This window comes from Eucyclogobius newberryi, unplaced genomic scaffold, assembly GCF_026437365.1.
Source record: "Eucyclogobius newberryi isolate DKJ021-1_F unplaced genomic scaffold, fEucNew1.0.hap1 SCAF_1, whole genome shotgun sequence".
In the NCBI taxonomy this organism is placed as follows: Eukaryota; Metazoa; Chordata; class Actinopteri; order Gobiiformes; family Gobiidae; genus Eucyclogobius; species Eucyclogobius newberryi.
The window spans coordinates 29604615-29620581 of NW_027315723.1; the positions used below are offsets into that span (position 1 = coordinate 29604615).

The 15967-nt window shown below is 41.0% G+C and overlaps 1 protein-coding gene across 1 annotated transcript in view; it reads right to left on the reverse strand.

The window, feature by feature from the left end:
• Positions 1-15967, reverse strand: part of utrn (utrophin) — a 182737-nt gene that overhangs the window by 49111 nt on the left and 117659 nt on the right. Inside the window, exons 64-68 of the mRNA XM_072442911.1 lie at positions 13151-13352; positions 12550-12635; positions 10047-10204; positions 5710-5876; positions 197-308 (exon numbers count right to left, since the gene is read on the reverse strand). Coding sequence (XP_072299012.1) covers positions 197-308; positions 5710-5876; positions 10047-10204; positions 12550-12635; positions 13151-13352 — 725 coding nt within the window. The remainder of the gene's footprint in view (positions 1-196; positions 309-5709; positions 5877-10046; positions 10205-12549; positions 12636-13150; positions 13353-15967) is intronic.

The following is a 15967-nucleotide window of genomic DNA, read 5'->3' on the forward strand; positions in this document are numbered from 1 at the left end:
TACTTACAATACTATACTTACTATAACAACTGATCCTTAACTGTGGTTTTAAGTGTTGAAAAATAAGCCAAGCCTACAAATACAGTGAGACCAGCATCAGATTACATACGTACTAATCTACAGTATGTTTGCTCTATCTGTTACAAACAAACAAACAAACAAACAATAAAGAGGCCATAATGAGAAACAGTCTTACCGGTGTGCAGTACTCCACCATGGGGTAGTTCAGCTTGTGTCCCTTGGCCGTTCGACCAGAGAAGAAGCAGCTCTGACAGACGTCGTAGTTGAAATGCTTCAGACTGCGATACCTGGAGGGAGAAGGGCATTTTGAGGATTGTTCATAACGCATCCAGTGAAGGTGATAAGAGTTAAGCAGTCGCCTTTAGAACCTGCATTGAACTTCAGCCTCTGCAGAGCCTTTAAAATGTCACTACGTACAGTACAGTCCTCGCAAAGTGCACCGGTACGTACAAAATCGTTATCCTGTATTTCTATGTTTGAATAAAACCAAACAATCGTTCTGAAACATGATTCAGAAGCATATTATTTAGCTCTGGGGTTGTGATCGTCGCTCCGTTTGAGCAAAAACAACACACATTTCATTTTGCGTGACAGTCGTGGCTCCGGGGCTAAACAGAGCCTGCCCTGCATATGTATAAGTTTATCCACCAGCAGGCTACATTTTCATTAGACATAGATAGTGTTACAGAGGTAAAAAGGGGATGTGTTTGAACGGAGGTGGGCCATGTATAAAAATGTTAGACAGTACAATTTCAGCCATACTTTGTGCCAATCCCAAAAAAGATTTCCACATTTTGATTTAAATACATTTTGTTGTTGGGTGGAAATAATCAGTCCTCGTTTATAGTCATTTATAGAATTACTATGGCAACCGTCCTGATTTGACATCGCTTGAAACCCATGAATATCTCTCAGTTCTTACCTCAGAATGAAACCGTATCCTTTCAACCACGTCAATGTCCAACTCAAACTTTTTGCGCTGAACTACACAAACTGACAACGTGACGTGAGGTTTGGATTCTCATCAAAGCATAACAGCGTGCGGAGAGGAGCGAGATCATTTGACAACTAAATAGAGACAGGAGCCATTCACACATAATGGCCCGGGCCTTTCATCTTCCCTCGGCTCCTCGCCTCCTCCAAGGTGAGCTGAGTGATGAGCTTCCAGAACCCGCCGTATATCAAAGGATGCAACAGCGTACACAACACCGCTCGAGTCAAACGCGCCATTACGTCTCGGCGTGTAGCATATTACCAGGAGCAGGAGTTCATTCACCTTCACAGGGAGGTCCCCAGATAACCCAGATTTAAAGGGTTTTTAAAACGGGTGTGATATTGATAAGTCAGGTCATTGCTGGGTTTCTGATGGCAACACAGCATTCGACTAAAAAAATGCAGACTCAAATACTAATCAATAGAAAACTAGTATCAAAAGTTGTATTGATGAGAGAAATTAACAATGTACTGCAGACTGTTTTTGACATTGCCATCCCTCTCCATTTTAAAACTGAGTACTTGGACATCTTGACTGCCATGGGCACAATAAGAGGATATCTTTGGAACAAATGTCTGGCAGCAGGAAAAATGGCAATCACAAAGAAATGGTTGACATGACGATCAAGGACTGGACAGACATTGTAATAAACTTCAGACAAATGGAAAAAATTACATTCAGACTTAATTTGGGAATGAACAAATTTGATCAACTTTGGACTAAATGGGACTTGACTGCTGTGCCTTGATTTAATATACCGTATGTTTCTTGTTTTGTATACATAGCATTTACAATTGTAGCTTTACTGAATAGTTTTAGAATGACCTTACTCTATATCAGAACTAGTAGGAGTAGTAAGTCAAAATCGGCATCAAGCCTTCTTCTAAGTAAGGCAAGGCAAGGCAAGTTTATTTGTAGAGCACATTTCATACACAAGGCAATTCAAAGTGCTTCACAGCAGGAAAAATGCATTCAAATCACAAAGAAATTACAGAAATACAATAAAATTAACTAAATTAAAAATTATCAATCCAACTGATTTTCTAAACTAATAAAATCACAAACAAAAGAGAAGAGTGCAAAGAAAAAATCCTTTTAGTCATATGCGCAGCTAAACAAAACAGTTTTTAGCTTAGATTTGAACATTGTCAGAGTAGAAGCCTGTCTCACATCTTCAGGAAGACTGTTCCAGATTTTAGCTGCATAAAACTGAAACGCAGATTCCCCATGTTTTGTCCTGACTCTGGGCACCAGCAGGAGGCCGGTCCCTGAGGTCCTCAGAGTCCGAGATGGTTCATATGGCACTAACATATCCAAGATGTACTTTGGTGCTAGGCCATGGAGAGACTTGTACACAAGCAGAGCTGCTTTAAAGTCTATTCTCTGAGCCACAGGGAGCCAGTGCAGAGACCTGAGAACAGGACTAATGTGATCATACTTCCTGGTTCTGGTCAGGACCCGAGCAGCAGCGTTCTGGATGTACTGCAGCTGTTTTACAGCTCGTTTGGAGAGACCAGTGAGCAGGCCGTTACAGTAGTCTAATCTACTGGAGACAAACGCGTGGATAAGTCTCTCTAAATCTGGTTTTGACACTATATTTTTGATTTTGGCAATGTTTTTTAGATGGTAAAAAGCTGCTGATGTTATTGATTTGACGTGGCTATTAAAGTTCAAGTCTGAGTCCATTATTACCCCCAGATTTCTAATTTGGTTTGTAGGTTTTAGAGCGAGACTCTGGAGGTGACCGCTAACACTTTCTCTTTGTTTCTGTGGGCCAAAAACGATTATTTCAGTCTTGTCTGAGTTCAGCTGGAGAAAGTTGTTTTGCATCCACAAACTGATCTGTTGGATGCAGTGACAGAGTGAATCTACTGGTCCATAGTCACCTGCCGATAGTGAAACATAGATCTGAGTGTCGTCTGCATAATTGTGATAGGACACATTTTCACTGCGTATCAACTGACCCAACGGCAGCATGTAGAGGTTGAACAGAAGGGGACCCAGGACTGACCCTTGGGGCACTCCACAGGTCAGGGTCATGTGGTCTGAGACACAGCTACCAATTTCAACAAAGTACTTCCTGTCTTCCAGATAGGACCTTAACCAGTTTAGGGCAGTGCCAGTGATGCCCACCCAGTCCTCTAGTCTCTGTAAGAGGATCCCATGATCGACAGTGTCAAAAGCAGCACTCAGATCTAACAGAATTAAGACTGAGGCTTTGCCCGTGTCAGTGTTCAGGCGGATGTCATTTGTCACCTTGACAAGAGCAGTCTCAGTGCTGTGATGAGGTCTAAAACCTGACTGAAAAACATCAAATGAGTTGTTTATTAAGAGGAAATCTGTGAGCTGTTGGTAAACAACCTTTTCAAGGACTTTGCCCCAAAATGGCAGATTAGAGATGGGCCGGTAATGACTCAGTACTGCGGCATCAAGACTGCTCTTCTTTAGGAGAGGCTTTATGACCGCAGTTTTCAAAGACATTGGGAATGTTCCAGATTGAAGCGACATGTTAACTATGTGAGTGAGTGGTGCTAACAAACTGTTCAGCACAGACTTTAGAAATTTGGTGGGTAACACATCAAGGCAGCATGTAGATGAACTCAGACTGAAGAAGAGTTTGAAATCTTAACACATTCTACAGTAATACATACAAGAGGGTAGATTTGTTGGTACCCGCGCTGCAGAGACTCCATTTTCCACGTGCCCCTTGTGTTTGTCATGTGCTCCCATTGTTGTTTCTGTGTCTCCGCCCCTCTCCTGCTGTCTGTTACTTCCTGGATTTCCCTGTCACCTCCCACCACACCTGCTGTCAGTCTTCAAGTTACCTTAATTAATTTCTCCTGCCACTTGTTTGTTTCCCACCAATCACCTGCTTCTCTGTGTTTTTAAGTTCTGTCTCCCCTTTGTTCTGGGTCTGTTCGTCACTTGATGTCTGTCCTGCTTGTAACTCCTGCCCTGCCCTGTTCCTGCTTTGTTTACCTGCTTTTGTGGAATTTTGGATGTTTTGTGTTTTTTTTGGACATTTTGAGCCTTTGAGCCAGCCTTTGGATTTTAAACTTTTGTTAATTCTAATTTGCCTTGATTTGGACTGCTTTTGGGCATTGACATTAACAAATAAAGGATAATTTAATCTTGGGAGAACATGTTCTTGAATGTGAAAACAATGAAAATGCAGCACTGGATGGAGCTGGGACAATCATTAATTTGAGGATATAATGTATTTGTGGGTTTCAGGCAAATTATTCCTTCCTGGTCTGAAGGTGTTCTGAGGACCTTTCCCCTTTCAAAATAAATACCGGTAATGATTTGCTATAATTCTGTAACGCCGGACCGTTGCTATAAGATTGCCTGCCCTTTAGTGCACCGCTTTTGCATAATACTTTCTCTGACTAGAATAATGGGTATAATGGAGTGTGATGTGTGTTTTGTTTACAATCTTTGCAGCACATTTTGCTTATTGCTACGGCCTGTGGTTTGGACTCTCGTCTCTGCAACATTAGGAGCATCGTCGTAACAAGCTGTCATCGTGTCATGACCACACAAAATCTACGTTAAGATTCTTTTCCCCTTTTAGCAGCCGTACTCTCAGTCAACGCTCTCCCATCGATCACTGACACAGCACAGTCGGCAAGTGCTTCATCAAATGTCTCTATGTTTTGCTTTCTGCTGGCAAAGCAAGGTATTTGAGCGGGACAATGTTGCCACTCTAGTTTTTATAGCTCGTTGTGTCATGAGAAACACTATTTTACAGACAGAGGCAAAAATGTAATATAAAAAGCAGATGTTACCATTTTGTGAACTGGGTAATGTCCCTACTTCTCGTGTAAATATGCTGTATGTTCAAGCGTAAACCTCTGGATGGTATTTAGCCAGTGCAGGATCAGCTGCTGACATTTGGATAAATGCCTCCCCTCTGGAGCACATTTGGCCTTTCCTCTCAGCCCCATGGAAACAATTGTGGCACATTTGGATCATGTATAATTGCCTGTCCGTTGTGTTAAACGATGCAGATGCCTTTTTGGGACAGCACAGTGTGATCAGGAATTAATTTATCGAACAATGTTGTTTACGTGGTGCACGCTTCGTCAGCTCACTGCATCGTATTTGACAAACCAAAAACATTGAAGTTACAGGGAGAACTGCCAGTTTATGGATGGTTTCTCCTTCAATAGCTGCTAAGCCTGCCATAACCTGTCAAAAGCATGGCCTGTAATACACACACACTTCAAACACTGACCACTGTAGAACACTTCCCCACTAAATTTACCTTCTCTGTCAGAAAAATGACACTTACAAAGCTTCTACAACCATCACAGAACCGTTAAGATGACTGAAAGAAGAGGACCTCACGATACAACACGCCTCCTGATACAGTGTCCTCTCCCGTTGCATGCACATCCTATAACCGGATTTAAAGTCTTCTAAAATGACATTTGGATTATGTGGAATAACCAAAATGCATTGGTAGCACCAGCAGATTAATAATATTTGTACAACTCCGCAATTTAGAATGATAATTTATGTCGGTTAAAAGTATCACAATATGCATCTCGGTATCAACATACTGCCAAGAAGTTGTACTATAATATCAATATTGTAGTACAACCTTATGAAAGATTGCGCCACTGGAGCTATGGACTATATGCCATTAAATCCAAAGGTGTTGCACTATAAAAGGTTTCAGTGATTATTACCTGAAGCCCACGATGGGACACTCCTTGCAGATGTTACACTTGGCCTGGTGCTTGGCCGTCTCCGCAGCAGCGACTCGGTGCAGGACGGGGAGCCACACCATGGACTGGGGCTCCAGTCTCATCCAGTCCACAAACTGCCTCGGCTCCAGCTCCACTTTGTACGTCACCTGTTCGAAAAGACGCACACACAAACGCAAGGTCAATATTTAATTAAACCAAAACGCATAAAAAAGGAAGTTTACAATTTCATAAAACAAGAAAGGCCGTTGATTATCTATAAAACTCTTTGCCGGACGATTTTGGACATGATATAAAAACATACACAAGTCAGTCCATTAATAGCGGGTTGTAACTCCAAGAGGCCAATAAAGATGCGGACAATTTAAAGATGACCATGAATTTTGAAGGGACACTTTCCCAAGCCTCATTATAGCTCTGAGTTGTAGTCTCACACTTAACAACTTTTACAAGCCTTTTATTCATCTTTATTGGAGGAAAATATCCAGCAATAAACAGTAGATTGATTTCAGCAGAATCGCCATCTGCATTAACATGTCCGTGGTCCAGCTCTGTGCTACAAACAAGATTGCACATTTTATGCAGCGATGAATAACAGCGGATTTCACCTTTTCAAACTTTTAATGGTCGCTTAAGGAAACGGGACCATTTCAATCTGCAGAACATTTCAAGAGGCAGAAAGCACAACTTGGAAAACATTGTGAACATTGCAATAAAACTTTCAACAAAATACTTCAAATGTGAAAAAAGCTCAAAGGGAAAAGTAATACATTAAAACGGATGAAAAAAGGTACGGGACTGACTATACCTAATTCTAAAACAGAACAAGAACAAGAGGACTGTAAGTAAAGTATAACAAAAGTAAAAAAAAAAAAACTACTGCATATTATAAATTCTCTAATCACTAAATTACAGTGTAATTTAGCTTTTACTTAAGCTTTTACTCAAGAAGAAGTACTCAATAAAATCATACTTGTAGATAAAGAAAATCCCGCTTACGTTAACATCTCACACTATCATTATTCCTAGACCAGGGGGTTCACGACCTTTCAGGCTGGGACCCCCAAAATAACCATGCAACCAACTCCGGACTTCCACTGCAAATTTAGGTCAACAACTATGATAATTTCGTGTTAAATCAAGTTTTAGTTTGTTTATTTGAATCGTTTATTTGCTTAATTGAGATAATTTGCCTGAAATAAACACTTTTCCATACATTTTTTTAATTTAAATGTAGTATATATATATATATATATATGCAAGTGAAAATGATGTTGTTATTATTATACATTTATTGCAACCCTCAACTTATGCCTTGCGACCCAAAATTTTGAAACTCCTGCGCTGAAATTGAATCAGTTCCTTTCTAGAGACAAAACCTCCAATTAAACTACCAGAATTGTCTCTATTCAAACCAAATAATGAAGTACGTTGTGCTCCTAGAGTCTAATGCAGTTCCACCTCATACATTTGACCTTCCCTCATTATAATCTCTTGTCACACACTTTACCATTCATTAGTCTCGTCTCCTCTGTGCGGCGCTCCTTCCTGCCATCTCCAGCAGAATTATAGCACTTACAAATTAATTATTGTTTGGGAGAGGGACCTGAAGGGTTCACTGATGGACCAATGTGCGGGGGTCTGAAGGACGGTGACAATGGAAGAGTGAAATAGGGGAGATTTTTGGCAGCGCCTTGCATTCATCATGGTCCCATTAAACCAGTGGAGTGGAGAGTGCTGTGGTAGTGCCAGGGCAGCCTGACACACGGGCCCCATTATAAAGATACTCCCAAGCACAGAGGACGGCCATCGAGAGGAGGGCTAAAGACTACAGGTGTGAGGTGAAATATGAGGGTTTACTTTGGGTCAATGGTTTCACTACAAGTTTAAATTTGGTTTCTTTTCATTTTTTCATTTCACTTCGGCAGTCAAGATTCAATCAAGATTCTTTTATTTTTTCATAATATTCATTATGTATGAATATACCAAATGTTTCATGTAATAAAGTAAAATGTTTTTCATCAGTACAAATATATTATTGTAAAGGTAGCTCATAGGGTCAAAATAAGGGTCAAAAACATTAGCATGCTGTTAGCATGCTAACGTTTGTCAGCTCTGGCCTTTTCACAAGTTGTGAAAAGTGCTTATAAACTCATTGCGGTGAATAGTTAGGATGCAATAACTACATTAAAGGTCCCATAACATGCAAAATCGACTTTTCAGAGCTTTTAACCTTCTTACATTGCCATTTGTGCTTCATAAATGTACCCAGAGTGTTTTTTTGATTGATTCCTGCAGTGTTTAGCTATATTACAGACTATCTCCTTTCCTCGAATCTGCAAACTGACGGGCGGTGGGGCAAGACCGCGTCATAACCACAGGCACGCGTCACCATCCCCCCTTCCCCTCCCCCCTCTCCACCCCCCTCCCCCTCCCGCCTACGAAACGTGAAAAAAAGCATGTTATGGCACCTTTAAGTAAGTGACCAAAATATTTGGACTGCTGCAAGCAGTTTAAAATAAACTCGTTCTGTTTTTCAGAATAGGACATCTATTGATTTGATTTGATTTGATTTTGTTAAAACAAAATTAAGATATTTGTGATATTCATCACAATAAAGTTACCCCAAATTAGAGCATGTCCAAACCTTCAACACAACACATGCAGTATATGCCAGTAATCTGGAGGAGAAGTTAAGAAATCTATTGCAAAACAACACAATTGTAAGTGTTTTCATTAAATGGCCAATTTGAAAAACTAGATGCAAATTGTAGGCTGAATGTCAATATGAAAAGGTTATCACACTAATTCAGGAATATCTCGTCGCTCTTCTTGCCCTCAATTACAAGGAAAATAAGAATATCTTGAAGGTAGAATCCAGATTGTGCACGGTGCTATTTTGTGAGTCCTATCTGCAGGAATTGGGTGAAATTTATCGCTTCCTAATTTTAATGTTTGGCTCGTTTGAGCTGTGCAGCACAAGCCAAGGCAGGAGGAAGAATCTCTGGAGGATGAAGACGTCATTAAATGCTGCTAATGTCCAGAGATAAACCCATAGATGTGGTGAGCTGGCCGCAGTAAAACTAGAGGACAGCCAGCAGAGGACTGGGGCAATTTGAGGGGACACGGTTGGTCAGTCAAGACAAAATATTCAAGCAATTTGAAAACGTTCACACAGGCATCTGTTCAGGGACTCGTGAGGGAGGAGGGGCTAATGCTGCCTGTGTTTTGGGAATAGATACAAGTGAAGTACACCACTGTAATGCTTTGACCTTCATTTAGTTTTAGACAGTGTGATAAATAGAAACATATTGCAGATGGTGTACTCTGACTCTACTGCTGGTGCGGTTCAGAACCGCACCAGCAGTGACTCTTGGATGAGAGTCGAAACGTCTATTTTTTCTAACTGAGTCCAGATGACTACAACTGAAGCTTTTTCTACAATGGAACACGCCTGGACGAATGAGGGATTACACCGACACCTAGTGTTAGTGTTATTCTATACTTCAGGTGTACTGAAATTAGGTCAGAGCTTCTCAAAGTGAAGGCGCAAACAATTAAAGAAATGCATTACAAACGTGTTCTGAGCAAGAGAAAAACGTCCAGTGCCAACACAGGGTTAATCTCTAAATACGAGAGCTGCGGGTTTCAAACTTTTGCCTCTTGCACAATTTGCCTCCTCTGTCCCTCCTCTGTCCCTCCTCTGTCCCTCCTCTGTCCCTCCTCTGTCCCTCCTCTGTCCCTACTCTGTCCCTCCTCTGTCCCTCCTCTGTCCCTTCTCTCTCCCTCTTCTCTCTCCCTTCTCTCTCCTTCATCTCTCCCTCCTCTCTGCCTCCTCTCTGCCTCCTCTCTGCCTCCTCTCTGCCTCCTCTCTCCCTTCTCTCTCCCTCCTCTCTCCCTCCTCTTTCCCTCCTCTCTCCCTCCTCTCTCCCTCCTCTCTCCCTCCTCTCTTCCTCCTCTCTCCCTTCTCCTGACCCGCACATTTGGCGATTTAACGCATATCTGAAGAATGTGTGTGCATTTATTTCTCTTCCGCTTTGAAAGTTTGACTTAAATTTAACTTTTTACATTTCTATTTTTAATTAGCTACTTTTTTCATCTACTTTACTTGATATACTCGATAGTCACATTTGATATGAAATAGCTTCAAAACAAAATTCACAATATTGTATAATTTTGATATATTGCCCCCCTCTAAGGACACATTAACTTTATTATTATTATTTTTTTAAAGTATCGCGTTATGTTGTTTTGATATGTTTCGTTATGGTTGGTCTTCTTTAAACCATCAGCGGTGGCTTTTTTCTGTGTGTACATACGTGTTGGAAGCAGCTGCGCACACTGGGCTCGATGTTGGACCCTCCGAACGCGGCCACTTCTCCCAGCTGTCGGGGGATCTGGATGGCCTCGTGCAGCAGCAGACCCAGCTGTCTCTGGTCACACGTGTCACCAGAAGACGCCACCTGACTGAAGAGGTCTGAGCACAGGACAAATGAGTGGGAGGAGGTTAACGAATACAACAGCGAGGATGTAGCCAATATGAATACAAGCCGTAACATCGTAATAAAGAGAAGCGATAATGAGGACAGGAGAAGTGTTATGTCATTAAGTCACAGCATCTGTCTCTCTTGTAGGATGTTATTGGTCTGTACATAAGAAACAACAGAGTAGCTGCTATAGCTCTAATTGAATAAAAGGTCATTACATTGTTTTTAAATATTGTAATTTGTAAACAAAGTATTTAACAGTTTGTTGTGGTATAACTGTATATTAGTGCTCTACATAGTCAAGTGGTTTAATTAATTACTTTCATTTTTTGGCTAGTCTCCAAGCCCTATTAAGCATATCATGTTGCGCAACAAGACCACACTTTATTTTGCAACACGCACAAAATGTCACGGTTTTATTATTGTACGGCGTGCCAAATTCATTTAAAATACTTGGTTTCAGTTTTTTTACATTCTTTATATAGTTTTAGAGACCTTAAGCTGTGTCCACCTGAGTCGCATTTTGAAAAACCATGCCAGCGTCTATGTACCTTAGCATGTTAGTCAACATGACAGTTCGAGTGCAGGATTAGGAGAGACAGGAAAAGCACATTCATTCAAGGGTGGCATTTTGAATAAAAAGCAAAGTAAAAATAAACGCTGATTAAATTTGCGTCATGGTGTAGCACAGAGACATCAGTGCCAGTACATTTGTTGTATATAGGTTACAGTAAAGAACAGGAAATAAGGCTTTGTGTCGACCATCCTTCTTGCCACATCCATTAGCTTTAATCCCTCTTTCTTCCCCGGTCGCTGAAAGACTGGCAGGGACAGAGAGATTGGACCGGGTGACACGCAGCCCGGCCGGCAAGTCAGCAACGGAGATGTATTTTCAATGAAGTTTTGAAACATGTGACAAAGAGCAGTGAGGCTAATCTGAGGGAGGAGAGCGAGGAGAGCGAGGGCACTGACAGGTCTGCAGCCGACTTTGATCTCTGTGTGAGGCCTGCCCCCCCACAAACCAGCGATAAGCATGTTTATGCACTGTACGCTGCCTCTTATGAACACATGCAAACAGTAACAGCAATGCTGACAATACAACAACTTTAGTCCAAATGTCGGTATTATTTTTTTATTTGTCAATTTCTATTGTGCCCTTGAAATGGTTCTGATAAAATTCTTCCATATTACAATTTGGATTGAAGGCGAGCATTTTAATCATAAAAATCACAAAAGTATTCACCTTATTCCAGAAGTTGCCACCGTGAATTGTGCTCCTCCTTTTGCTTGTATTATAAAACATAGTGCTGCCAATCTCGACAGAAAAATTGTTCTACACAGACACAAAGCCGTTTTGAAGCCGCCCAGGGAATCAATGCTTTGTCGTTGTCATACGAATATTGAACATTTTATACTAATCAGTCTTTTTTATATCATATTTCAGCTGCAAGACCTTTCCCTTTTTCTCCACTCAAGTGACCAGAATCCCCACTCAACCAGAAGATAATGGAAGAGCAAATCCGTAGCAAAAAGAGACAAAAGTATGCATGATTTTTGAACAACATAGTAATTATGACAAAAACCTCTTTTCCAAGCACTTGACATGTGCCAGAAATTAATAATAATTTATTAGTAAAGAATGTGTTGATTAATTCTATAATCGATTAGTCTCAATTAGTCTCAACTATTCTGCTATTATATGACATTATGCACATGTGTGTCAGTGAAACGTGTTACTCGTAAGAGCTACCAGCCAACGAGAGTCCCAGAGTAGAGGAGCGAGCGTGCAATCAGGCGTGCATGATAGCCTTCTCAGCCTAATAGAAACTGCCAGTGGAACGAATAGGCTCACAGACACTGCTTGTGCCAGGGCAAGGGAATCGGAGGGAAAAGAGGAGAACGGAAAGAGTGCGAGGAAAGAGAAAGGCGTGTTGGAGTTAGGAGAAAGCCAAAAGACAAAGTGGCACCGTTAGATGGATGAAGACTGGGGGTAGCGGTGACAGTGGAGGAAGATAGACAGGCAGAGATAAAGCAGCAGAAACAAAGGCAGCCAGTGCAAAATGATAGCCTTGTCCTCCCTCTGCAGCAGCCCTATATTCACACTGTCTAATCCTCCAAAATAAATCAGAATAGAAAATTGAATAAAGAACAGGGGAATGCAGAGGAGGTCTCTCATCCAATTAGATGGCATTTCTCCAGCGGTTCACCAGCTTTCTCGGTTCTCTGTAAAGTCTGATGAATGCTACTGGGACGATGGTGGTGAAGGCTAGTAGTGGTAGTAATAGTTTCCCGGTCATTCTTTGTATAGTTCACTGTGCACTACAAGGACACTTACATTTATATTTATCTTCAAGGTGTCCCTTAGAGAGAGACAGCAAGCCGATCTTGGCGGAGAGGACACGGATCTTCCCGCTCCGTCCACTGCAAAGACATGGACAGTAAATAAGGTCACTTAAGGGTACAGGTATGTTTGTGGACACAGAGTGAGATAGATGGGGCAGAAAATGGGCTCTGAAATGACAGGAGTGACAGAGAAGCAGTGTCTCAAGAGATGGATTCACATGATTTAAGCTGATATAAAAGTCCTACATTTTGAACACAGTATTTGAAAAATCTGTATATTATTTAAATAAACTACATTATTTTTTTAATGAAGTGGTAGTGGATATAGTAATGCAGAGATAGTAATAGCATTTGTAATACTAGAGTGAAGTTGAAGTAAAATTCAAATGCTGTTGTCGTTTTGGGCATTATAAAAATAAACTGAATTGAATATTTTTAGATTCATATATTTTTGTATAGGATTGTTTTATTGCCCACTAAAAATAGTGCTAATATTATCATAATAGATCCACAAGGCCATGTATCTGTAGCTATCACCCTGTTTGTCTTTGTTTTAACCTAAACTCCACACTGAAACAGCGCTGTGTACATACGTGTCGTAAACATTGAGGAGCCAGTTGAGGCACATGTCCACACACAGCGGCACATTGACCAGGTCTTTGTGCTCCTGCTCCAGCCCGTCGTAGATGGACGTCAGGCAGTTGATCACGTCTGGTACCGTCATCAGCTGATTGTTGTTCACCAATTTGTGCTGAGCAAAGGTGTTCTGAGCCACGTTCAAGTCCAACAGGTCCACTGGAGAGAAAGAGAAAGAGTATCGTGAGTAGAAATAAAAAAGAACTATAGCTGGTGGGCTTTGTGACCCTCTCCAACAATCACCACCCAGCTCCACTGGCACCTCATCAAGCCTTGTTTTTTATGTCATCCACAACCTTGCCCCTTCACATTTGTCTTAGATTCTTCATAGTGCCACGCCCTCCGGTCCTCCTCAGCTCTCCAGCTCTCTGTTCTCTCTTCCCGCCTTGTCACCACGGGGGGCTTTAAGCCACTCTGCTCCCCAGATCTCCAAAGCCCTCCCTTTTGACCCAAACAAGACTGACCTGCTCACTATGACCATAACTACACTGTTGCTTTGCCTTTTGTTATCGAAAGACTTGAATCCAGATAGTCATGCAATAAATAAAAGTTAATATGTCTTCACAAAAGGTCCACGAAGAGAAAATAACAACATATACCATTTTCTGTTATTGCAGAACAAAACCTCTGGTCCACGGTAAAAATAGAGCTCGACATCAGAAATTGCAGGTGAGGAAAAAATAGAACTGAGAAAAGTGGCTATTCATAGAAACACTTCCAAACAATAGACGTGTCAGAACCCTGCTGGTGTAGCTGTATTTAACACCGCCAAGTTTAAAAAGGTAACACTTTAAACTTTCAACATTATATCATATTAAGATCAAGCTTACACTGATGTAATTACAGATTTTGCAAAGTGCACTCATTAAAAAGCAAGGTAGCAACAAACTTTTAATCATGCTGTGTCAAGGTCCACTGGAAATGTTACTTTTAATTCAGTGTTCCAGCTCATTACTTCAGCGTATTTTCTAGGAACCGCAAGCACAATCAATTATGACTTTATTATGATCTAATTCGATTTGGCTTCAATGATGTTCAACGTGTTATTTTACTTTACGTCCGGTAGCAGCCATCACACAGTTGTTTACCTGGCCTGCCTCTCTTTCCCACGTCCCCTACACCAGACTGTCCTGGCAATGATTTGTTTCTCCAGACTACACAAATTACCACAATGTATCTACATGAAGTGAGCTCAGCGGAAATCGGTGCAGTATTTTTTCACTAGACGTTAAGTAAGACTATTAGAGAGATGTGGTGAAAGCTCCAGCCCCCGGTGGTATGAACATGTATTGGTCCGCATTTAGCTTCAATTTGATTATGGAAGCATATAGAACAACGACATAGTAGGATTGGGAGTAATAGCAGTTACAATAGTAGCAACATTGAGAGAAGTAGTGGGGCAGGTCGTTGTAGTTATAGTGATGGCAGCATAAGTAATGGTAATGAGTGATAGTTGGAGTATATTCCATTAAAAAAAAAAAAAAAAAGATTTTTACTCAAAAGTTGAATATTCTAATGTAAGCCATTTAATACATTTTTGAGTATTTCCATCTTGTGTTCGTGAGTTGAACAGGAAATCATTCAGCCTTAATGCATTTCTGTCACAAACACACAATTAGCGAAGTCACAGGTGAGTAAACCTCCTGAATCATTCAAACTAATTATCGCATGAAAACAAAAACATACGTTGATCAAGAGAGAGGTCAGAGCAATGACATTATATTTTCTTTCTCTAATCTGTTATTTTGAATCTGTAGTTAATTGATTGGTCCAAACGCGGAGACACAGAATTTATTCAAGTAGAACAGTACAACTTTCTCCTTGGATGTGAGGAAGGCTGTATTATTAAACAAACAGAGTTCCCGCTGGACTGGAAGTGCGATTACAAGGGAAGCGCTGATCCGTGAAAAAAAGAGAGAAAGTGGGCGGGGCAGAATAAGGTCAATACTTTAAAACTGAGCTGGGGCCCTACGAGCAACTCTGCTGCGGGAAGTATGGCAGCTTGAGCATTGCTTCTTCCTACTTTTCCTATCAACAATATTTAATATTTTAGTTCACCTCTGTTTGTTCATTACTGTTCCCATGTTTTTTCTACTTCTTCCACTCTCCTCGGGGAGTGGTACTGTTTCAGACACTGCTGATGATGCTCCAGCAGCGGCTGCACGTATACATGCCCTTAACAGCCTGAAGGAATGTTCTCTACTCTAGATGAACTGCTCCACATCTGCCTGGATGAGCTCTTTTATCTGCAATAGAAGCGCATCAGTCCTGGATCATCTGCAGCCTGTCCGTCCGTGAGAGTAGGAGCTCCTTTCACTGGTTTTTCACCCCGAGGTTTCTACTTTGTTCAAAAGGGTTTTTTCTAGTTTTTCCTTACCGATAAGGAGGGTCTAAAGACAGGGAATGGTCTGGGACAGTAATCCATTTGCTAAATTGTTGTGGACATTGTTTCATTTTGTAACTGCTGTTGTGATTTTGGGTGTTACAAAACTAAATTTAATTGAATCAATTCAGAAATTAGTTTAACGGTCAGATTGCTGATGCGATTTTTTTTCTTTTCTAAAGCCTTAAATCTCCCATAGTTACACATAGTTATCCCATCATCTGGTATAAGATCAAATCTAGAACGAGTCTTGGAATAACGCATGAACATTATGTTTTCCCTAACTTTAAGGAGTGTGGGTGAGGCCTTAGAATAGTCAACATCTGTGTAATGGACACATTTGTCATCATTATGACTCTGTAGTCTGCTTCACTGGCTCAGCCCAGAGTCC